Consider the following 24,039-nt stretch of genomic DNA (forward strand, 5'->3'; position numbering starts at 1 on the left):
AATTGAGCATTTACTATGTGCCAAGAACTGTTGAAAGGTACTCTGGTTATAGGCATTATTAACAAGATAGGCTTCCTACTCTAATGGAGATTCTATTTCAGTGAAGAGACAGATAATACAATGTGTTATGAATAAAACAGGGTAAAGAGAGCTATTGGGGGAAGAAGGCAACCTTAGATACGGGGATCAGAGAAGGACTCTCTGAAAAGGTGACATTGCTAATTGGATGACATGTGAAAATCAGAAGGAAGAATATTCCATGACCAGGGAGCTGCAAATGCAAAGGTCCTGGGTCAAGGATAAACTCCATGTGTCTAAGGACCATGAGAGAAGAGAGTATCCTACTAAAGCAGAGTCAATGAGGGAAAATTTGGCTAAGACAAAAGACAATAAAGGAGGTAAAGGCCAGTTCATACAGGGATGCTTGGGAGTGGGGAGTGGGGAGAGAGATTTTGGAGGGCAACAGGTGTGAAGGAAAAAATAAAAATCTCAGGACCCCAAAACTCATTATGCCAAAGGGAGAACTGGGCTTGGGAACTGAGTCCTGCAAGCACTGCCACCTTCCCCCCAGGCTCAACTCCTAGGAGGTACAGAAGCTTTTTGTAAAAAGTGGGAGGGGGCGGGCTTGGAGGGTGACTAAGCAGGGTTTTGGTGGACAGGTTATGGGAGAAAAGAAGCCTAGCTAGCAAAGATGGTCTTGTCATATAGATAAGCCTCACAGTCACAGCCCTCAGGAAGAATAGACAGTAGATGTTTCTGTTCAGACCCTTAAATGTGTCAGACTCTCAGTTAATCTTTGCTGGATTGTATAAGCAGGACCTGGCTGCATTTAATGGAGATTCTCTACAGATGCAAATTTCACCCCAGGCACCCCCACCCCCATCCCCCAAAGGCAGCTTGGTAGCATTATTTCTGCTATCTCAAAATGTGTCAAAGAGATGTATTTTGGGGTCAGATATTTCTGATTTCCTTCAGCCCTAAAAACCTTTCAAGATATATAGCCCCCTATAAAACAAGCACATGTCATTTCCAACCCTAGGACTGTAGCCTAAACTCCTGAATGTCAATTACAAGCTTATCAACAGAGATAGACCACAGAAGAGAGAAGATCAATCCCTCTTCTACCCACCCCTAGAAGACTGCAAAATTGACTATTTCATCTACTCCCTTTTTCTTTAATGTCCATCTTATGTAAAATGTAGATTTACTGAGCAGTACATAGAGCTTCACCTGAATGCAATCATTTGCCTCACTGCTCACCCCACTTCCCCCTTTTGTTTTGTTTTTTCCCTGTATACCCTTTCCTTTAAATACAGAATTCTTCAATCCCTCTGCTGAGAGCCCAGTCCACAGACATTTTGTGGTAAGTACTTTTCCTGGGCACGGCCTCAGACTTTGGCTTAATAAACCTCAGTTGAGTGTCACTCTTGTTTTCAGTTACTTATTACTTAACACAGCTCAGAATACTATTTGGACATTTGAAATTTGGGAGACCTATCAGAAATCTGAGTATGAGTCTGAAACTAAGGAGAAAAGGTCAGGGCTGGAGATATAAATCTCAGAGCATTTGGATGGTATTTAAAGTCAGGAGACCCTATGAAATCACCTAGGGAGAAAGTAAAACCACAAAAGTTATAAATAGCGTCCAGCACCCAGCCACAGGGCATTCCATTCACAGGAGAGGGTGAGGAGAAGAGATGGATGAGGAATACAAGGAAGAAAACGCAGGAATATGATGTTGCAGAGGCAAAAGTAGAATGCATCTGAAGAAAGAAGAGTCATTAACTGTATCATGTGCTACTCTGAGATGAAGTAAAATGACAAAAAGTGACCTCTGGACTAGACAAAGTGGAGCTACGTGATGACTCACTCATAAACACCCACACACAAAGATGAGGTTATATTAAAGACGTTGGGTTTTTTTGCAGTATTTTTAAAAAACTGAATACCACACTTTGGACATTTTCCATGAGTATCTACATGCATATACCTCATTGTTTTTAATATCTGCTTAGTCTTCCATTGAATAAATGTATTATAATTTATTTAACTGATTGCCTATAGATGGACATTTGGGTTGTTTACAGTTTGGGGTGTAGAGTTGCTTCCTTAAACAGAAATCACAAACCTTTGTGTGATTTGTGATCATAATTATTGACATCAATCATTGCGTGGAGTATGTAGATTTTTCTCAGAATCTATTTAGGTTTTTTTAGGGCTTTGTGCACATGGAATATATTTCAACTGATAGGCTTTTTAAATTAATATATAAATATATGTATATATATATATATATATATTTTTTTTTAACATGGCTCATAAATAAGTTGAACCTTTACAGGGCCAATCACAGCTGGGTCTCCCAGTCAGAGAAAACACCTGTCTAATAGCCAAACAATTTAACCCTTGAGAGTAGCCTCTCAAACACATAAATAAAAATGAACAAACAAATAGAAAGGAAGATTACTTGAGGCCAGGAGTTAGAGGCTGCAGTGAGTGATGGTGACTGTGAATAGCCACTGTTCTCCAGACCCAATTTCTCAAAAAAAACTAATGTAAAGGAAAGGGTACAGGGAGACCTCTCAGCACAATCTTTGCAACTTCCTATGAATCTAAAATTATATCAAAATAAAAGGGTTTTCAAAATGGTAAATGAGAAATACATTCACAACTCCAGGAAAACTTGTTTAAGTCTTGTCTTCCTCACCTGTTCTCAGAACACCATATGCTCTTTTCAAATGTAGCTTTGTTAGTGTGTCTCTCCATTTCCTTTGTTCTCATCTGCTCTTCTTTCTTCACTTACAATCCCTCTTCTACACAACAAAAGCCCAGGAAACATACACACCCTGAAAAGCAGAGACCTGAATATTCATATTAAATTTTTTTCTTATTATATATGGTTTATATTTTTACATAAGGATGCCACTTCTTGCTGTCTCACATCCACAAATGGCATTTGTAACAGCTCAAATATGCTACTTGTAATCTGATGGGTGGGAATTCGGTTGCTTGTTACAGTTGTCAAGACTATTATGCAATGAAATACTGCGTATGACTGCATAGACTACAATGAAATACCTAAGGATTTCCGGATGTGGGTATAGTGCATGAAGTTAAGTGCATGGGTTTTATGACATCTTGATGTGTTTTTAGCACAGTGCTTGGTGCATCAGATTTTGAATAAATGGGAAGTCATTTGCCTGCTTTTCTCTGATTCAGCTGGTAAAGTTTTATTTATTCTCTCCCTGTGTCTCTCTGTCTCACCACCTCTCTCACACACACTCACACACATTGCACACCTACAACAAGCCAGGTGCTGAGTCAGCACTGGGGACACAGTGTGACCAAGAAGGTCATGACCCCTGACCCTGTGGAGTTTCCACTGCAGCAGGGAAACAGTAAGTGCCCAGATAAAGAAAGGAGTATAGCTGCCAGAAGGCCTCACATGATAAACTGAGCTTAGTCTAACTCTAATCCTGCCACAGCCTGCCGGTCTCCTCCTTGCTTATGTGCAGTAGCGTAGCGGACCACACTTCCTGAAGTGTGGAGGAAGAACTTGTTCTGTGTCTCAGGATATAGGGCCTGAATCTAATACCTGTCCCCATGAATAGAAATATACAAACCATAGGAGCTGAAATAAGAGGAGTAGAAAGTAAAAAGGACAACTAAAGCTCAGAGTTTATGAAATAGTGCAAATGGTCAATGGACAGGAAGCTGCAATTAAATCTGAGTTTGTATCTTGGCTCTGCTATGAAGTACTTACCTTTGGATGAGGTACTTACTCATCCTCTCCAAGTCTTTGCTTTCTGATCTGCACAATGGGGATGATCACAGTACAAGGCCTATACTGTAGATATTGAGATGAAATGTGACACTATGTGTGAAGTGGAAACTTACTGCTTGGCACAGTCCATGTTCAAAATTGTTTGCTGCATTATTAAGTAGCAAATCCAGGATTCAACCCAAGATTTTTCTGAATCGATGCTCAGCATTGCACCTTTACTGCCCAGTACTGTAACTGAGAGGATGGCCTGAAAAAGAGGGGGAAAAAACTGTGTTTTCTTCTCTCGGTAAAATTGGCTTCCCTGACTGTCACCGCAGCTGGGCGGGCCAGGGGAGCGTTTTCTTTGTTGTCTGCATTGCAGGAGACAGGGAGGAGGGTGGGGAGGCAGTGGGGAGATCCCCAGCTGCTCCTGCCTGGCTCCAGACCGGTGAGGGGGGATGGGGGTGGGGGGGTGGGGGGAGTTCCCGATAGATTCTGGATATAAAAGGATCAGAACCATCAACAGAATTGACAACAACACCCTGAACCTGAGAACCCTCTCCATTTAAAGCTTTGTATTTTTCCTTACGAGGAAGGAAACATTGGATTTGGGGACGATAGTTGGCATTTTTCCTCCTTTGCCGACAAAGTAATAAATAATCTTTTTCTTTCAACTACTTGTCCTCGTTCACCTGGTGGCTGACCTTTTAGTAACAGTACCTCACAAGAAGTGTAAGGGAGCCAAAGGGCACCTGACTGCAGCCTTAGGTAGGGGTGAGTGTACCACTAGACAGATGTGAATCAGTCATTCAACTGATATTTATTTCATGCTTTTCATTCATTCATTCATTCATATAAATTTAGCATGTACTTTGTGCAAAGCTCTTTTTAGGTGCTAGAGATACAGAGATAAATAACACAAGCAAAGTCTCTGCCCTCAGAGGAATACAGCTAATCAAAAGGAGAACAAATACAATGTCTGATTTCTGATAAAGAAATCACCATTTCTACTGTCAAAAACGATCTGGGCAATGCACTGTGTTTGGTGCCAAGATCTTCACAAGCTCGGCTCATTCACCCGCATGGTAGCACTATGCGGTGGGCACTGTTGCTCCATGGATATGTGACATAATGTTGTGAAGCTCTAGCTCCAAGCCATGGCATCCCTGCTATGTTATGCCCCACCACAAGGAGAAATTTATGTGCTCAAGTTAAAAGCAGGCTTGAGGACCTAGAATAAAAGAAGGGTAAGTAGTTCCTTTGATTTTGTAGTAAGTCTCACTCAATCTTGACCTTCTGAAGCTTAATCCAGGAAGCCCAATGTGTTCATCAGACTGACTGGGCCCAACCAACCTCAGAAGCAATCCTGGCTCCTTTTACCTCTCCAATCAGAGAGAAATATCTTCAAAGGGACATATTGAAAGAAACCAAAAGTGAGCCATAGAGGGAGGTGGTCTTGGCTTCTCAGGAAAGACTCAGGTAATTCACTAACTGGGGTGCCACTTTCACTTTCTTAACTATTCCTAGCTCCCAGGAGAAAGGCTAAGGTTCGCAAGAGCTGGAGCACAGAATGAGTAGAGTATACCTCTCTGTATGGTCATGGACCTGGAGATGTTCTTGAACTTGGTCACTTGCTGAAGTACTATCTTTCTCTGCAGATAATGGTATGAAAAGAAGAGTTTTCCCCGTAGACTAACAGAACAAAAAGTTGTGAAGAACCATGAAGTGGTTTAGTACCTTGACCTGTTGACTTGCTCCATCTGTCTTGAAGAAGGAAGTCAGTTCTGTTGTCTTCTTTCTGATATATTAAGAAAATGCTGAAAACATTTCTGGAAATACCTGGTGAAAGTATAGTCAGGGTGTGTGGCAGAGCACTTACTGTCATGCCAGGGTCTTCACATCCATTATCTCATTTAACCCTCACGACAGCACTGTGAGAAAGCAGGAGTCCTGAGGGCTACAGCAACCTGCAAAATCCAAATTGTGAAAGTTACAGATCTAAGATTCAATCTCGAGGCTCTTGGACTCCTTGGCTCACACACATGCCCTTGTATTTCAGACTTAGCTCTCAGACTCCAGAGCTCCTTGTTGCAAGAAGAGGAGAAGGCCAAAAAGGAGGCTCTCAGCCCGCTGCCCTCTTCAGTCATGGCTGTGCTGCCTTATTCAGGCGGGGGTGCACTATGACGTTTGTTTAAAGGAAGGGCTCCAAAGCTAAAACAAAGCAAAACAAAAACAACCTCAGCATACCAGTTGTCTTGCATACAACATGCCATCAGATATTTTCAATGATTTATTTATTAATTTTATTGCATTTACTTTTTATTCATTTTTCTTGAGATAAAAAAATTCACACACCTTAAAATTTGCCCCTTTACACAGTACAATTCAATAACTTCTAGTATATTCAAAGGTTGTGCAACCATACCACTATCTAATTCCAAAACATTTTCATTATTTCAAAAAGAAATTAGCATTCCTGGGATTTCAGTGCTGGAAAAAGAAAAAAAAAAAAAAAAAAAAAAAAAGAAATTAGCAGTTATTCTCCACCCTTAGTCCCTGCCAACCATTAATGTATTTTCTGTCTCTGTAGCTTTGTCTCTTCTGAACATTTCATATAAATGGAATCATACACCATATAGTTTTTGTGTCTGGCTTCTTCTGTTTAGCATAATATTTTCAAGGCTCATTGATGTTGTAGCATGTATCAGCACTTCATTTCCTCTTATGGTTGAATAATATTTCATTATATGGATATACCACATTTGCTTATCTATTTTCAGTTGATCATTAAGAGTGCTGCTATGAACATTCATATACAAGTTTTTATGTAAAAATATGTTTTAAATTTTCTGGGCATATAGCTAAGAGCATATTTACTGGATCATATGGTAACTCTATATTTAACCTTTTCAGTAACTGCCAAACTGGTTTCAAAGTAAAAATTTTGCATCCACACTAGCAATGTGTAAGGGTTCAAAGTTCTCCATACCCTTGTCAACACTTACTATTGTCTTTTTTGGTTATAACCACCCGAGTGGGTGTGATGTATTATTTCATTATGATTTATGTTTCCCTCATGACTAATTATTTTGAATATCTTTTCATGTGCTTTTTGACCCTTTATAAATCTTTTCTGAAGAAATCTCTATAAATTCTTTCCTTATTTTTGCATCTAAGTTTTTGTCTTTTTATTGTTGAGTTTCCAGGGTTCTTTCTATATTCTGAGTATTAGACCATTATCAGATATGATTTTCAAATATTTTCTCTAATTCTGTGGACTGTCATTTCCTTTTCTTCATAATGTCCTTGGATACATGAAAGTTTTAACATTGATGAATACAATTCATATGTTTTTTCCTTGGCTGCTAACTCTTTTAAGGATTTTCTAGTTTCAGCTCTTATATTTAGGTCTTTGATTCATTTTATGTTAATTATTTGTATATGGTGTGAGGTAGTGGTCCAAATTTATTCTTTGCATGTGGATATCCAGTTGTCCCAATACCATTTGTAGAAAAGACTGTTCTTTCCCATTGAAATCTCTTGATACTTTTGTTGAAAATCAATTGATCATAAATGTATATGTTTGTTTCTGGACTTTCAATCCCATTTGGTTGATCTAAATGTCTATCCTTATGTCAATACCACAAAGTCTTGATTACTATAGGCTTGTAGCAAGTTTTGAAATCAGGAAGTATAAATCCTTTCACTGTGTTTTTTTTTCAAGATTGTTTTGAATATTCTGGATATCTTACATTTCCATATAAATTTTAGGAACAGCTTATCAATTTATACAAAATTGGAAGCTGGCACTTTGATAAGGATTGTAATCAATCTCTAGGTCAATTTGGAGAGAATTACCATGTTAACAATATTAAGTCTTCCAATCCATGAACATGGATGTCTTTTCATTTATTTAGGTCTTCTGTACTTTCTTTCAATGATATTTTGTAGTTTTCAGTATAGAAGTCTTGCACTTTTTTGTTTAATTTATTCATAAGTAGTTTATTCTTACTGGCGCTATTGTATGTGACATTGTTTTCTCAACGTCACTTACAAATTGTTCATTGCTCATGTCTAGAAATAAACTGATTTTTGGATTTTAATCTTGCATCCTGCAACTTTGCTGAACTTGTTTATTAGCTTGAAGAGCTTTTTTGTGGATTCTTTAGAATTTTCAATCTACCAGATCATATATTCTGAAAATAGAGGTAATTTTTCTTTCCTTTTATTTCTTTTTCTTGCCCAACTGCCCTGGATATAACCTCCAGTATGATGCTGAATAGAAGTGGAAAAAGCAGACATCCTCGTCTTGCTCCTGATATTAGGGGGAAATTTTTCAGTCTTTTACCATTAACTGTATTAGTTGTGGGTATTTCAGAGATGTCCTTTATCATGTTGAAGTATTGCCCTTCTTTTGCTAGTGTATTGAGTGTTTTTATTAATATTATGGAAAAGTATTAAATAAATATTCAATATTCATTCAATTCATTCATTCATCATGCATGCATTCACTCAATATTGGATGAATTTACAAAGAATATATATTTTTTAATGTTTAATAGAATTCACCAGTGAAGCCATCTGGTTCTGGGATTGTCTATTCAGGATTTTTAAAAAAATTTTCTATTTCAGTCTTTTTTCTTGTTATAGGCCTATTCGGACTTTTTATTTCTTCTTGAGTCATTTTTAACAATTTATGTCTTTCTGAAATGTATTCAATGCATCTAGGTTATCTGATTGTTTTGTGTATAATTGTTCCTACCATTCACTTATAATCCTTTTTATTTCTGTTGGGTCAGCAGTAATAGCTCCTTAAATTCTTAATTTTAACAACTTGAGTCTTCTTTCCCAGCACCTCCTTTTGTCAGTTTAACTAAAGTTTGTCTATTTTGTTGATTTTTTTCAAGTAACCAACTTTTCGTTTCATCAATTATTTCTATTGTTTTTTCTATTCTCTAATTCATTTATTTCTGCTCTGGTTTTCATTCTTTTCTTCCTGCTGCTTGATTTGAGTTTATCTTGCTCTTTTAAATTTCCCCAATTGTCTCTGTTTAGAGCCGGAATTTCAAATCAGGACCCAGTCGAGGTACATGCCTTGCCTTGGATTATTAATTTTCTTTAGTCTCTTTTAACATTTCCTCCAACTCTTTAGGGTATATATCTGCTACATTGTCCTTTTTAGAGAGTTCAGGAAGACAGTTGTCTTATGGAATTGTCCACTTTCTAGATTTGTGTTACTGTTTCCTCATTCTTTTTCTTCTTTCTATGTCCCAGTTTTTCTCTGCTAACCAGATATTAGTCAAATGTTTTATTAAGTTACCGTTAAACATCTTGGGCAAGAGCGTGCCATATCTGGTGCCATCTATGTTACAGTGCATGGTACCAAATGGCACATAGCGCCAGGTTGTCTTGTCATTAAAGTGGATTATTTGGCAATCCAACTAGACCTTGTGGGGGCGCCTCGATGGCCCTTCGGCAGCCTCTCAGTGGCACAACAAGAAAGGAATTTCCCCCCCCTTCGTGTGAAGTAGGGTGAGGCAATTAGCGAACAGCACACATCTGTTTATACTCTTACCTCCAGTTATCTCTTGGGCTGTGAAGGAAGGCAAAAGGGAGGTGGGATGCGCAGGGATCGCGCAGAATTCAAAGAAAATTAATCACTTCAAAGGTCAGCTCATGGCCAGCGCGTAATTAGTTTGTGCCTTGCTAGGGCCCTTTGGGGGGGGGATAAAAGGCACCCCGCAATTCAGGTCGGGGTCCTTGCCCAAGGAGAGCGACCACTGCGTTGGGGCTCGAGGGCTCGGACCCTGGCTAGCCAGAAAATAAACCTCCTCTTGTGTGATTGCATCCTCGATGTCTCTGCTTTTCTGTCCGGTGGGGCTGTGGAAGGTCGGTCCCTAACATTTGGGGGCTCGTCCGGGATTCGCCTTCCCCACAGACTCCCGGATAGAACTCAGGGCTGAGGGAGGAGTGTGAAAATCCATCCAGGACTAGCCGGGTGTGGTGTTGGGCAAGGGACGCGGAATCCCCTTGCAGGACCCCGGATCAGGACGCCGGCACAGGACCTAGGCGGACGCGCTGGTGGGTCGCCGGTCGGAGCCAGGCGGAGACGTCCTCTGGCCCCGTTGGGACTCCGGAGCTGACCTTGTAGCCTAGGGCTCGGTCAGGAGGAGCTGGAGCTGACCTTGTAGCCAAGGGCTCGGTCATGTCCTCTGGCTCCGTTGGGACTCCGGAGCTGACCTTGTAGCCAAGGGCTCGGTCAGGAGGAGACCGGGGAGCAGGTCCGGACCAGGTTAGGTTTATTGTTAATTCGTTTTCCGTATGTTATCTGTCGTCTGTCTCGTTTGTCGCCGGCTTTTGTGTTCTGTCTGAATGAATGGGTTTTGTGAGTGAGGTTGTTGATTCCACAGGCCCACGCTAAGACCCGTGAGGAGACATCGGAGTGCCGAGGACTGCAATTAACTAGATCAAAACCGGAGCCGGTACTTCCTTATAGTTGCTTGTCTTACGCCACCATGGGACAAGCCATGACAACGCCCCTTTCCCTTGTAATGGGCCACTTTAGAGATGTAAAGGACAGGGCCCATAATCTGTCCTTAGAGATTAAGAAGGGTAAATTGGTCACCTTATGCGAAGCCGAATGGCCCGTGTTCAATGTCGGGTGGCCTAAGGAAGGGTCCTTTGACAGGACCGTGGTTGAGAAGGTAAAAGAGAAAATCTTTGGGCATCCTGGGCACCCCGATCAGATCCCATATATCGTAGTCTGGCAGGACCTGGTCAGAGACCCCCCGCCTTGGATGCGAGCTTTCGTGCCCCCCTTAGGGGACGTACAGAGATCCTCACAGTACAAGAGGCTGGGAAGAAGGGGAAGCCAGGTTCGTCACCCGCCAAGGTTCTCCCAGACTCCAACCTCTACCCTGACCTGACCGGGCTTGAATGGAATGCCCCTCCCCCTTATAATCCCAGAGCGGCACTCACGGCCCCAGCAGCCCCCGAGGTGCCTGCGCCCCAGCGGGATGCCACTGGAGGGGAGGGAGGACCGGCCTATGGCACTAGGCAACGCACAGGTCGGACTCCAGACCCGGAGCCCGTGAAGGCATTTCCCCTACGGGCAGTAGGGCCCCGGGGAGACGATGGGACGCAGACTTATCAATATTGGCCTTTCTCCACCAGTGACCTGTACAACTGGAAATCTCAGAACTCAAACTTTTCTGATAACCCCAGGGACCTTATTAACCTTTTAGACTCTGTTCTTTTTACACACCAGCCTACCTGGGATGACTGCCAGCAGCTGCTCCAGGTGCTTTTCACCACAGAGGAAAGGGAAAGGATTCAGGGGGAAGCAAGGAAACTGGTTCCGGGAGAAGACGGCAGGCCTACTACAAACCCGAGAACCATTGATCGAACCTTCCCCCTCGAACGACCACTGTGGGACTACAATGAGGCTGAAGGTAGGGAGCGTCTCCGGGTCTACCGCCAGACTCTGATGGCCGGTCTCCGCATGGCGGCACGAAAGCCGACCAATTTGGCTAAGGTAGGAGATGTGCGTCAGGGGCCCCAAGAGAGCCCGGCAGCATATTTAGAAAGGATTATGGAGGCTTTTCGACAGTACACCCCCATAGATCCCACATTAGAAGAGAATAAGGCTGCAGTTATGATGGCGTTCGTCAATCAGGCGGCCCCTGACATTAGACGTAAGGTACAGAAGATTGATAGATTAGGGGAGAAGACGTCGCAGGACCTTTTAGAGGTGGCAGAGAAGGTATACAATAATAGGGAGACACCGGAAGAAAGGGTGGAGAGGATGAGAAGGGAGGATAGGAAGTTCCAGGCCGGGGAGGCGCGGAAGGCAAATAGAGAAATGGCGAAAATTTTGCTAGCTGCAGCTGGTGGAGGGCGACAAGTGGGACCAGGAAACAAGGACAAACCTCTGCGAGAAAGGCTCGACAGGAACCAGTGTGCCAACTGCAAGGAGCATGGGCACTGGGCACGGGAATGTCCCCGGAAGAAAGGGGGACGAGAGTTGGGAGGGTCCGAAAGGATCCTGATGGCGGGCCAGGCAGATGAGTGGGGGGACGGGGTTCGGCTCCCCTCCCCGAACCCAGGGTAACCTTGCGAGTGGAGGGGAATCCAGTTAATTTCCTCATAGACACAGGGGCAGAACATTCCGTGCTAACCCAGGACAGGGGAAAACTTTCTAATAAAACCAGCTGGGTACAGGGGGCGACTGGAACCAAACCTTATCGATGGACCAGACGACGAAAACTAGACTTGGGCTCAGGTCAGGTGAGCCATGCCTTTATGGTTATTCCTGAGTGTCCCACTCCGCTGCTAGGCAGAGATATCCTTACCAAGCTCAAGGCCCGAGTCCATTTTGAAGAAGAAGGGGTGACAATAACTGATAGTGAAGGTAACCTCCTCTCCTGCCCCCGGGTCACCCAGGTCCTGACACTAGCTCAGGCAGACGAATACAGACTATACCAGCTCACTCAACATGGAGGAGAAGCGATGGATCAATGGCTGCGCGAGTTTCCCATGGCCTGGGCCGAGACAGGGGGAACGGGGTGGGCCAAGCACAGGCCGCCTCTTTACATTGAATTAAAGCCCGGAGCCGAGCCGGCCAGAGTCAAGCAATATCCCATGTCCCAGGAGGCCAGAATGGGGATAACGCCCCACATTCGGAGACTTCTGGACAGTGGGGTTCTCTGGAAATGCCAGTCGGCGTGGAATACACCCCTATTGCCGGTAAAGAAACCGGGGGGACAGGACTATAGGCCTGTGCAGGATCTTAGGGAGGTCAATGTGAGGACCTTGGACATCCACCCTACTGTTCCAAACCCCTACACCCTGTTGAGCTCTCTCTCCCCTACTTTGTCGTGGTACACTGTCCTAGACTTGAAAGATGCCTTCTTCAGTCTGGCGATAGTGACACGCTGCCAGGAGATCTTCGCCTTTGAGTGGCAAGATGAAGAGAGAGGGATCCACGGACAGTTGGCATGGACGAGACTGCCCCAGGGATTCAAGAACTCGCCTACTCTGTTCAACGAGGCCCTCCAAGATGACCTGAGTGAGTACCGAGCCAACCATCCAAAGATAACTCTGCTACAATACGTGGATGACTTGTTGTTAGCCGCCCCCGATCCCTGGACTTGCCTGGAAAGCACCAAGGACTTGCTTAGGGTACTAGGCGAACTGGGGTACCAGGCCAGTGCAAAGAAGGCCCAGATTTGTAAGGATGAAGTCACCTATTTGGGCTATAAGATCAAAGGGGGCCAAAGGTGGCTAACTGAGGCAATGAAGCAAACCGTGCTAAGAATACCTACCCCAACTTCTAGCCGGGAGCTAAGAGAATTCCTGGGGTCGGTAGGCTACTGCCGCCTCTGGATTCCGGGATTCGCAGAGAAGGCCCGACCTTTGTATGAAGGGTGTAAAGCGGGGCTGACATGGAAATGGACTGAGCAGATGGCGGATGCTTTTCAGGCCCTGAAGGCAGCCATGCTAGAGGCCCCTGCCTTAACGCTCCCAGATCCTACCAAAGAATTCCACCTTTATATAGATGAAAAATCGGGGATAGCTAAGGGGGTGCTTATGCAAACCCTAGGGCCCTAGAAAAGGCCTGTGGCATACCTATCAAAGAAACTGGATCCAGTGGCAGCAGGGTGGCCAGCATGCTTGCGAATGATCGCAGCCACAGCTCTGATAGTCAAAGACGCTGATAAGCTTACTTTAGGGCAGCGGCTGCTCATCACTACCCCGCACGCTATAGAAGGGGTTTTAAAGCAGCCTCCGGGACGATGGATTACAAATGCGAGGCTGACTCACTACCAAGGACTCCTGCTGGATGCTCCCCGAATTGAGTTCCGAGCCCCCACCGCCTTGAATCCAGCCACGCTCCTGCCCATCCCCAACTCGGCTGCACCTGAGCACGACTGCCTTGAGATCCTGGCCGAAACCCAGATGGCCCGAAAAGACTTAAAAGACCGCCCCCTTCCAAGCAGCGACCTGATCTGGTTCACGGATGGGAGCAGTTTCGTCCGGGACGGACACAGGTACGCAGGGGCGGCCATAGTCGATGACCAGGGCAAATTAGTCTGGGCGGCATGCCTCCCACAGGGGACATCTGCTCAAAAGGCAGAGTTGATAGCGCTGACAGAGGCTCTTTGCCGGGGCCAAGGGAAGAGACTGACAGTATACACTGACAGCCGTTATGCTTTTGGGACTGTGCACATACACGGAGCTCTCTACAGGGAGAGGGGGTTCATCACAGCAGAAGGGAAGGAGATCAAGCATAAGCCCGAAATCCTCCGCTTGCTAGAGGCTGTCCTGCTGCCAAAGGCAGTAGCGGTAGTCCACACCCCGGGACACCAGGGTGGAGACTCAGTGGAGGCTAGGGGCAACCGACGGGCAGACGCCGAGGCTAAGAAAGCGGCGGGGGGTGCTACGCCACCAAATATCCTACACATCAGCCTTCCGCCCCCGGGCATGGGACAGATACCTCCCCTGCCAGACTACTCCAGTGCAGACGAAGCCTGGGCTGCAAAACGACTAACTGTGGAAAAAGGTGAAGATGGCTGGCTGCGAGACGAAGAACGCCGCCTGATAGTGCCAGAGACTCTGGGACGTCACCTGTTGACGCACCTACACCAGACCACACATTTAGGAAAGAGAAAAATGTTACAACTGTTAAACACCGCCCAGCTCAGGTTCATGTCGCAGGGACGAGTGGCAGACGACATCGTCCGGGACTGCCGAGCCTGCCAAGTCATGCAGCCAGGGAGGGTCAAAGGGACCCATGCAGGTACGAGGGAAAGAGGGAGGCAGCCAGGACTGTTCTGGGAAATAGATTTTACAGAAGTCAAACCTGGAAAGTATGGGTACCGATATCTGCTAGTTATGGTGGATACGTTCTCCGGGTGGGTAGAGGCTTTCCCCACTAAAAAAGAGACTGCTCTGACGGTAGCCAAGAAAATATTGGAGAAAATAGTCCCTAGATATGGACTGCCAGAGGGAATAGGATCAGACAATGGACCTGCTTTTGTCAGCCAAGTCAGTCAGGGACTGGCCCAGGCTCTGGGGACCAATTGGAAGCTACATTGTGCCTATAACCCCCAGAGTTCAGGGCAGGTAGAGAGAATGAACAGAACAATAAAGGAGACCCTGACTAAATTGGCCCTGGAGACTGGCGGGGACTGGGTGACCCTCCTTCCCTTCGCCCTGTTCCGAGCCCGGAACACCCCCTATCATTTAGGCTTAACCCCCTTTGAAATCATGTATGGCACTCCTCCACCCGTAGTCCCCAGGGTAAGCCCTGAGGCCCTCCCAAGACACCCCAAAGACGTGTTGCAAGCCGTTCGAGCTCTGCAGCGCGTTCACAGCCAGGTATGGCCTGCCCTTCAGGCCATACACCGCGCCGCAGAGCCCGAGGAGAAGAGTGCCGGACATTCACATCATCCTCACCAACCAGGAGACTGGGTGTGGGTGAAGAGGCATAACAGTAAAACCCTAGAGCCTAGGTGGAAGGGGCCCTTTCAAATTATTCTTATTACCCCCACTGCTCTCAAGGTAGACGGCATATCAACTTGGATACACCACTCCCACGTGAGGCCAGCCAACGAGAACGACCTAGAACGGTGCCAGAGCCAGTGGAGAGCGACGGTGGACCCAGAGAACCCACTGAAAGTCAGGCTGACTCAAGTAGCAGCAGCGCCACGAGAAGCCAGCTGAGTCCTATTCCTCTTGGACTACTAGTTATACTGTCTAAACTCAGACTCGGGGCTGTGGCACCTGGAGATTGGACCTCACTACAAAAATGTATGCAGGGTTTGTTTTGTATCTCCTTGAGAGTATTTTGTTAATGGGTGGGGGTGTTGTAAGTGTAATGAACAATTTCAATCCCCACAAACCCATAACCTGACATGGGAAATTGTCAATCAAGAAACCCACGAGGTCTGGAACGTGACCTCTGGGGTGGCCCCCTTAAACAGTTGGTGGCCGGACTTATATTTTAACTTAAAAAAGTCTTTAACCTCCCTCTCGGAAGTAGTTTTGCAAAACCGGAGAGGGTTAGACTTAGTGTTCCTGCAACAGAGAGGGCTATGTGCGGCCCTCCGGGAGGAATGCTGTTTCTGTGCCGACCACACAGGAGTGGTAAGAGAGTCCATGGCCAAAGTAAGAGAAGGGCTTGCTCCTCGCAAACGAGAGTACGAAAAACAAACAGGTTGGTTTGAGTCCTGGTTCAATAGTTCCCCCTGGCTGACTACCCTGATTTCCGCGCTTGTAGGACCACTGGTGATCTTACTCTTAGCCCTGACATTTGGGCCCTGCATAGTAAACAAACTCATAAGATTTGTAAGAGACAGGGTCAGTGCTGTTCAGCTTCTGGTGCTGCAACAGCAATATCAAAGACTTGGGACAAATAATGCAGACCCAGAACTTATAAATTACCCAGAAGACGAGCAAGAGTGCTCCTCAGCTATGTAAAGGAAAGGGGGAAATGTGGGGGCGCCTCGATGGCCCTTCGGCAGCCTCTCAGTGGCACAACAAGAAAGGAATTTCCCCCCCCTTCGTGTGAAGTAGGGTGAGGCAATTAGCGAACAGCACACATCTGTTTATACTCTTACCTCCAGTTATCTCTTGGGCTGTGAAGGAAGGCAAAAGGGAGGTGGGATGCGCAGGGATCGCGCAGAATTCAAAGAAAATTAATCACTTCAAAGGTCAGCTCATGGCCAGCACGTAATTAGTTTGTGCCTTGCTAGGGCCCTTTGGGGGGGGGATAAAAGGCACCCCGCAATTCAGGTCGGGGTCCTTGCCCAAGGAGAGCGACCACTGCGTTGGGGCTCGAGGGCTCGGACCCTGGCTAGCCAGAAAATAAACCTCCTCTTGTGTGATTGCATCCTCGATGTCTCTGCTTTTCTGTCCGGTGGGGCTGTGGAAGGTCGGTCCCTAACAACCTCTCCTTTATGACAGAACATATTTTATCCTTGCAATTGGCGAGCAATCTTTGTGGTGCTGTGTTGGCACAATACAAATATCTTTGTTTCCAACAAGGCTTCCACCCAATAGTTTTGCCTCCATTGATAAGCCTTGCTTAAATTAATTATCACGTAGTGATTGTTATTCTAACTGCAAAATGGTGATTTTTCTAATTCTGTCATTCCTTCTGCATTTGTCAGCTGGCATTCATCTGCATAGCAGAGTTTAAGGAAGCTCTTTTCAATTAATTGTTGAAGTAGAAGTTATTGGAATGTCTGAATGTTTGTGGGGATAAGTGGATACCTTTCCTCTACTTTCCTGGGTTCTCCACCTGGGGCCCTGGAAATTAAACTGAAAAAGAAGAATTAGCAAGAGAAAAACTAACAGAATTTATTAATACATGTAGCATGCATACATGTGGTAGAAACTCAGTGATGAGTAACTGACTATGATCAGAACTTGGGCTCACATGCTATTTCAACAAAGAACAATAAACTTACAGAAAAGTGACAAGACAAAGGAAAATGGGGTAGACTTTTAGGGGCAATAAACTGAAAAAGTAAATCTATGGGGAGAAATTAATGGAAGAAAAAGGTTGTTTTAGCAAGGTTTGTTATGTAGATTCCTCTGGTGGATTTCTCAGTTGATAAGAGTCTATGTCAGGCGTCCTCAAATTACAGGCCTCGGGCCACATGCGGGTGTTTTAGCCCGTTTATTTTTTTACTTCAAAATAAAGTATGTGCAGTATGCATAGGAATTTGTTCATAGTTTTTTTAAACTATAGTCCTGCCCTCCAACGGTCTGAGGGACAGTGAACTGGTCCCCTGTTTAAAAGGTTTGAGGACCCCTCTATGTGTTGTCTCCGGAGATTAAGAAATCTAAGCCTGCTTTTAGGCAAATGGGGGAGCAGAGAGGTTTTTTACTGGTATCTTCTCTTTCTCAATTGCCTTCAGCTCAAAATAATCTTTACACCAAAGTGACATATTTTGGAGTGATGTATTTTGATCTCCCACAAGTACCAATAACATAATAAACATTTTGCAGTAGGAGGCAGATGTGGATAATTTAGAAGAGAAGGAGGACCCAAAAGAAATAAGCCCTTGAGAAGGCGAAAAGAAAAGGAACCAAGAGCCACGTGATGCACTTGATGTTTGGCTGGAGACACACCCCTTCCCTATGGCTGGGGTGAGGGGCGCTCAGCTGTGAGAAGGTGAAGGAGTAATTCCATGTCTAGGCATACCCTAAGACAATGACTTTAAAACCAAGATAAAACAGATGCATGAAGATCCCATTATAGTAATGAGGAAAAAAAATGTTTAAAATGGGAGCAATAGAGGAACAGCAACAGAGAAATGGCAAAGGCTATTATTACATTTTCACTCTCTGTGGCATACCATGCCACTAAAAAAATAATCATTAAGAAACCTATAGAGGAGTCCTAACTTGCTTCTGTATGATCTCCGGAGGCTGCTGCATCGGACCTCGGCCAAACATAAAAGATGACAACAGCAGCCAGGCCAACTTTTGAACCTGCGAGAGGTGGCAGGGGAAAAGGGGAAGGTGATTTGAGCCAACTCTCAAAGCAGTATTCAAGCAGAGACCTACCCTCTCATACAAAGATAAAATACAGACAGACTACTCAGGATGCTCCTGAAGAGGTTCGTAACCGTGACTTCAGAAGAGAGTTGGAAGAGAGAGAGCGAGCTGCTGCTAGAGAGAAAAATAGAGATCGTCCAACCCGAGAACATACAACCTCCTCTTCAGTGTCGAAAAAGCCTCGATTAGACCAGATTCCTGCTGCCAACCTTGATGCAGATGACCCTCTAACAGATGAGGAAGATGAAGATTTTGAAGAAGAGAGTGATGATGATGATACTGCAGCTCTTCTTGCAGAACTAGAAAAAATTAAAAAAGAAAGAGCTGAAGAGCAAGCCAGAAAGGAACAAGAGCAAAAAGCTGAAGAAGAAAGGATTCGTATGGAGAACATTCTGAGTGGAAATCCCCTCCTTAATCTCACTGGCCCATCCCAGCCTCAGGCCAACTTCAAAGTTAAAAGAAGGTGGGATGATGATGTTGTCTTCAAGAACTGTGCAAAAGGTGTAGATGATCAGAAGAAAGACAAAAGATTTGTAAATGATACATTGCGATCTGAATTTCACAAAAAGTTCATGGAGAAATATATCAAATAGTACAGTTTTATGTGCTTAATTAAAGACTGTAAAATATGAAGGATCATTTTTTCTTTTCCTTTGTCTAAATTGTGTATAGGTTTCTCTAATTTTAAGTTCTAAAATATCTTTTTATTTAGAGATACCTAAGTTGATAATGGACTTTGGAATGGGTTTAATCTGGTTTCCATTCTCTGAATGTTTCTAGTCCTATGTTCTCTTTTTAATATGGGAAAAGGGAATCTACTTGTAATAAATATTTTTGATCTAAATAACCAAAAAAAAAAAAAAAAAAAAAAAGAAACCTATAGAAAGATAGGAACCCAGCAACTGAAAAGAAAGTCAATATTTTTTTTTGAAATTTTCCAATGACCATATGCTAATTTTCTGTCTCCAACTGCAAAGTCAGAGTTCTGTGCATGAGTCGTCCTGTGGGGGCAGGCAAGTCCACTTTTTACAAAACCGTAAGTAGAGTTGCACTATGGTAGCTCCTGTAGGGTTGTTTTATCCACGTGGCTCCCCCTACTGAGAATAACATAGAATTAATTTAACCAGTTTCCTTTGTTACTCACTGGGTATAAACTGTTACTCACAAAGAGAATGTTTATTTTTGAGGATTCTTTCTATTTCAATATATTAATGGCAGGAGAAAAAAACAACAACAGAGTTTTCAAGCATGCCAACAGACCAAAGAAATAATTCTTACATGATTTTTTTGAAAGTAAAATTCTACCATCAAGAGAAGCCTGAAGCCTGTGTCCTGGAAAGTCTAAATAATCAATATTTTGATATTTTAGATACTACTTGTTACCCACGATAGTCACGTATTATAAATTATAACTTAATAATCAGGCAAGAAAAAGTGCAAGCTTCTGAAAGAGATCAGTTAAAAGCAGGCTCAGAATCACTGATAATTGTCGACAGGTGAGAAAATAAAATCGAGTCAGGTGCCTGCACTTTTACCACACTAATACCACACAGGCAGGTGCGTATGCTCCTGTCCGCAGAGCTGTGCCGCCCGAGTGGCTGCACTCGCGGGTCTCCTTCTGGGGTCCGCCCGGGCGCTAGCAAGGCCGCTGCTCGCCGCCACCCGGAGAGTCTGACTTGGTGGGTCTCAAAGGCGGCCGCCACCCGGAGAGTCTGACTCGGTGGGTCTCAAAGGCGGCCGCCACCCGGAGAGTCTGACTCGGTGGGTCTCAAAGGCGGCCGCCACCCGGAGAGTCTGACTCGGTGGGTCTCAAAGGCGGCGGCGCACGGAGAGTCTGACTTGGTGGGTCTCAAAGGCGGCGGCGCACGGAGAGTCTGACTTGGTGGGTCTCAAAGGCGGCGGCGCACGGAGAGTCTGACTTGGTGGGTCTCAAAGGCGGCGGGCGCACGGAGAGTCTGACTTGGTGGGTCTCAAAGGCGGCCTGGCGCACGGAGAGTCTGACTCGGTGGGTCTCAAAGGTGGCCTGGAGCACGGAGAGTCTGACTTGGTGGGTCTCAAAGGCGGCCTGGCGCACGGAGAGTCTGACTCGGTGGGTCTCAAAGGTGGCCTGGAGCACGGAGAGTCTGACTCGGTGGGTCTCAAAGGCGGCCTGGCGCACGGAGAGTCTGACTTGGTGGGTCTCAAAGGCGGCCTGGCGCACGGAGAGTCTGACTTGGTGGGTCTCAAAGGCGGCCGCCACCCGGAGAGTCTGACTTGGTGGGTCTCAAAGGCGGCGGGCGCACGGAGAGTCTGACTTGGTGGGTCTCAAAGGCGGCGGGCGCACGGAGAGTCTGACTTGGTGGGTCTCAAAGGCGGCCTGGCGCACGGAGAGTCTGACTTGGTGGGTCTCAAAGGCGGCGGGCGCACGGAGAGTCTGACTTGGTGGGTCTCAAAGGCGGCCGCCACCCGGAGAGTCTGACTCGGTGGGTCTCAAAGGCGGCCGCCACCCGGAGAGTCTGACTCGGTGGGTCTCAAAGGCGGCGGCGCACGGAGACTGCTGCGGTCGCCCCGCCGGCCTGGGGTGCTGGACTGAGGGGGACGGTCCTGCCGCAGGCGACGTCCTCACAGATGCGCGTCCGTGTCTCCAAATATGCATCTCAGAGTGCGCGTTGTCAGAGAGACTTAGTGTTTTAGATTGCTTCAATTTATCATTTCATTCCCAGGCATTTCGTGACATCTGCATGCCATATCTACTTCATACACTAAGATTCTTCCAAGTAATGGATTTCTGCCTGAGTTCCTCTAGGCCAAGAAGAAGGTTCACTAACATTTCATCAAACCTGTTTTATACATACACACACACACACACACACACACACACACACTCACTCACTCACTCCAGTTTAAAATGGCGCAGTTACACGCTGCTTGTTATTTTCTCTTAAAACTCTACTATACTAGCATGACGGAAATGTTGTAAATGGACAGAGAGAGTGGCTGAGCGACGGCGGGGGTGAGAGGTGAGATCCCGAGAGGCCAGAGGCAGAGGGAGAGGCAGCGAGCAGCAGAATGGAGACGTGTCTCCGAGGGACTCACCAACCCCATCCCCTCTGACTGCGCCAGAGCACCCCAGAGGACCCGCATGCCCACGGGAGCTGGGGGCGCAGGGCACAGACGGGGAGGCTGAAGGAAGTGTGCATGAAGAATGGTGAGACCGCCCGTCTGACCCACGCCGCCAGGCACACCCCGCTGCCCGCCCTGCAGGGGACTGGAACTTCTCACTCTGGAGAAATTGGTCCCACAGACGCGCTGGACAAATCCCAGGTGCTGCAGAGGACAGGAAGCAAGTGCCGGAACAAAAATAGAGGGAGGAAGGAAGTAAGAGTCTAACAGGATGTGTGGAGAGGTCCCTGGAACACTGCTAGCTTTCAAAAGTGCCAACAGCCCCTCCCCCAAACCTTTCCAATTATAATGTGTAAAATTAACTAATTAAAATATTGAAATATAAACCTATAATTTAGCAATAAGGAGGTAAATTCCAGAGTAAACAGTTAAAGTAGCTCTGAGAGGGACTCGGGGCTGTTAGGACTGGGCAAGGGACGGCCAATTATAAGAAGTTTTCCATCTACCCAAAAGATCAAAAGTCACTTTATATTAACACTGGGGCTCTTATCAAAAAAAAAAAAAAAAAAAAAAAAAAGAACAAAAGTCACTTTATGAAAAAGACACCTGCACTCAAATGTTTATAGCAGCACAATTCACAATTGCAAAGCTGTGGAAACAACCCAAGTGCCCATCAATTCATGAGTGGATTAATGAAATGTGGTATATGTATACCATGGAGTACTACTCAGCTTTAAGAAACAACGGTGATATAGCGCCTCTTATATATTCCTGGATACAGCTGGGACCCATTCTACTAAGCAAAGTATCTCAAGAATGGAAAAACCAGCACCACATGTACTCACCAGCAAATTGGTATTAACAGATCAACACCTAAGTGGACATATAGGAGCAACATTTATCGAGTGTCAGGAGGGTGGGAGGGGGTAGGAGGGGATGGGTATATACAACCACAACGCGCAAGATGTGCAACGTTTGGGGGATAGACACGCTTGAAGCTCTTACTTGAGGGGGGAGGGGGTCATGGGCAATATATGTAACCTTAACACTTGTACCCCCATAATACACTAAAATAAAAAATAAATAAAAAAAGGAAAAGCCAAAAAAAAAAAAATACAGCAAAAAGAAGTCTTCTAGTACAATCAGAGTTTTAAAACTATAAATCATGCCGATGCAATTCTTTGATAAAAATTAAACTATTTCGAGCTGGGTATGGGGGGCACACTTGTAGTCCTAGTTACTTGGGAGAGGCTGAGACAGGAGGATTGCCTGACTAGCCTGGGCAACAGAGATCCCTTGTCTGAGACCCCTTGTCTAAAAAATGGGAAAAAAACTAACCTATTTCAAACACAAAAAGTTAAACACAAATAGAGCTGAAAATTTGTAAATGACAGTCCATCCAAAAAGTTGAATGGATTATTGTTTTCATTGTCATTTGAAAGATTCAATAGACAAGTTATGTAGATGAGTTCTTTACAACTGGAAGTAGAAAAATCACAAGAAACCTCATTACTTAACATACTTTGTACATTTAAAATACATTTGTATTATAAATAAATGAGTTTAAAGATATACTGTAATCTTCAATCATTATAACAAATTGTAATGATAAAACCAAGAAGCAATTTCTTTAGGAATTATGTGAGAAACTCCCTTTTAACTAGAACCCCTGGAATCCCTCTGTAAAGTGAACAAGTAGAAATGTAGCATAGGGAGTGGTATTTTTATTGGAATTGAGGAGTTAAGAGAATCAAAACAGTATTACGTGGGGACATGTGGCTAATATATTCAGTACTTTTACAGGTGTAGATGTTGACGTCTATTTAAATTTGTTGCTCCATTCATACCGCCTAGACTGAGTAAGGCTAGTCTTTTTTCCTGTACCAGGTGATTCATTGCAACCTAAGTAAGCTACTTTGCCAAATGGATGACTCATTTAAAATACCCATTTTGTTGTTACTATTTAGCGTGCATACATGACAAGCCCCTCACCTTTGGGAACACTCGCAATTTCTCCCACATGGTTTTCTACATTCCATTCAATAGTGAAATTCCACCCCTTTTTTCTGTGGTGTGCCACGGTGGCTTGATTATTGCAGTCATTAGCACCAGTCCTTGGGACACCTCAGCACGGAGGCAGCATGACCTTCCATGGCACAGTCTTTGTGAGAGGTCGCAGATTCCACAGAGGGATGCTGAGCCGCTCCCTAGGCCGTGGCCGCCAGGGCCTGTGGTCTGGTGCAGTCCTGCACGAGGCCCTCGCCGCTGCCAGCGTGTGTCAAAAGAGAAATCCTGTTGTGGGCTGCGGAAAGCCTGCAGTTCATCTATTCTAACAGTTTCTGAAAGAATCATTTTAACTTTGCTTCCCTTTTCCTGTGTTTTTTTTCCCTCTTAATTGATGTGATATGATGTCATCATATAACTCAATGAGATATGGTATAAACAAATAAATATACCTTGCCCTAAATTCAAAGACAGTGTCATTTATTGCAAAACTCCATTCTACATAAATGGGCGCCATTAACGTTGTATTTTATGTATACAGTGCATCTGGAGCACGACCCCGCACGCACGAAGCATGGAGACTGCCATGCACATGGCGCCTT

The 24,039-nt window shown here is 45.1% G+C and overlaps 1 protein-coding gene across 1 annotated transcript; it reads left to right on the forward strand.

Annotated features, from left to right (window-relative positions):
* Nucleotides 1-18,168: 18,168 nt before the first annotated feature.
* On the forward strand, nt 18,169-19,013 carry LOC142871956 (spliceosome-associated protein CWC15 homolog). The gene has a single exon (XM_076005310.1). The coding sequence runs from the start codon at nt 18,235-18,237 to the stop codon at nt 18,922-18,924; it is 690 nt and encodes a 229-aa protein (XP_075861425.1). The 5' UTR covers nt 18,169-18,234; the 3' UTR covers nt 18,925-19,013.
* The last annotated feature ends 5,026 nt before the right edge of the window (nt 19,014-24,039 follow it).

Source organism: Microcebus murinus, chromosome 7 (assembly GCF_040939455.1).
Source record: "Microcebus murinus isolate Inina chromosome 7, M.murinus_Inina_mat1.0, whole genome shotgun sequence".
Lineage (NCBI taxonomy): Eukaryota > Metazoa > Chordata > Mammalia > Primates > Cheirogaleidae > Microcebus > Microcebus murinus.

What these genes read in the sequence shown, in the direction of transcription:
- LOC142871956 (XM_076005310.1), top strand. Translation starts at nt 18,235, where the DNA reads ATGACAACAGCAGCCAGGCCAACTTTTGAACCTGCGAGAGGTGGCAGG.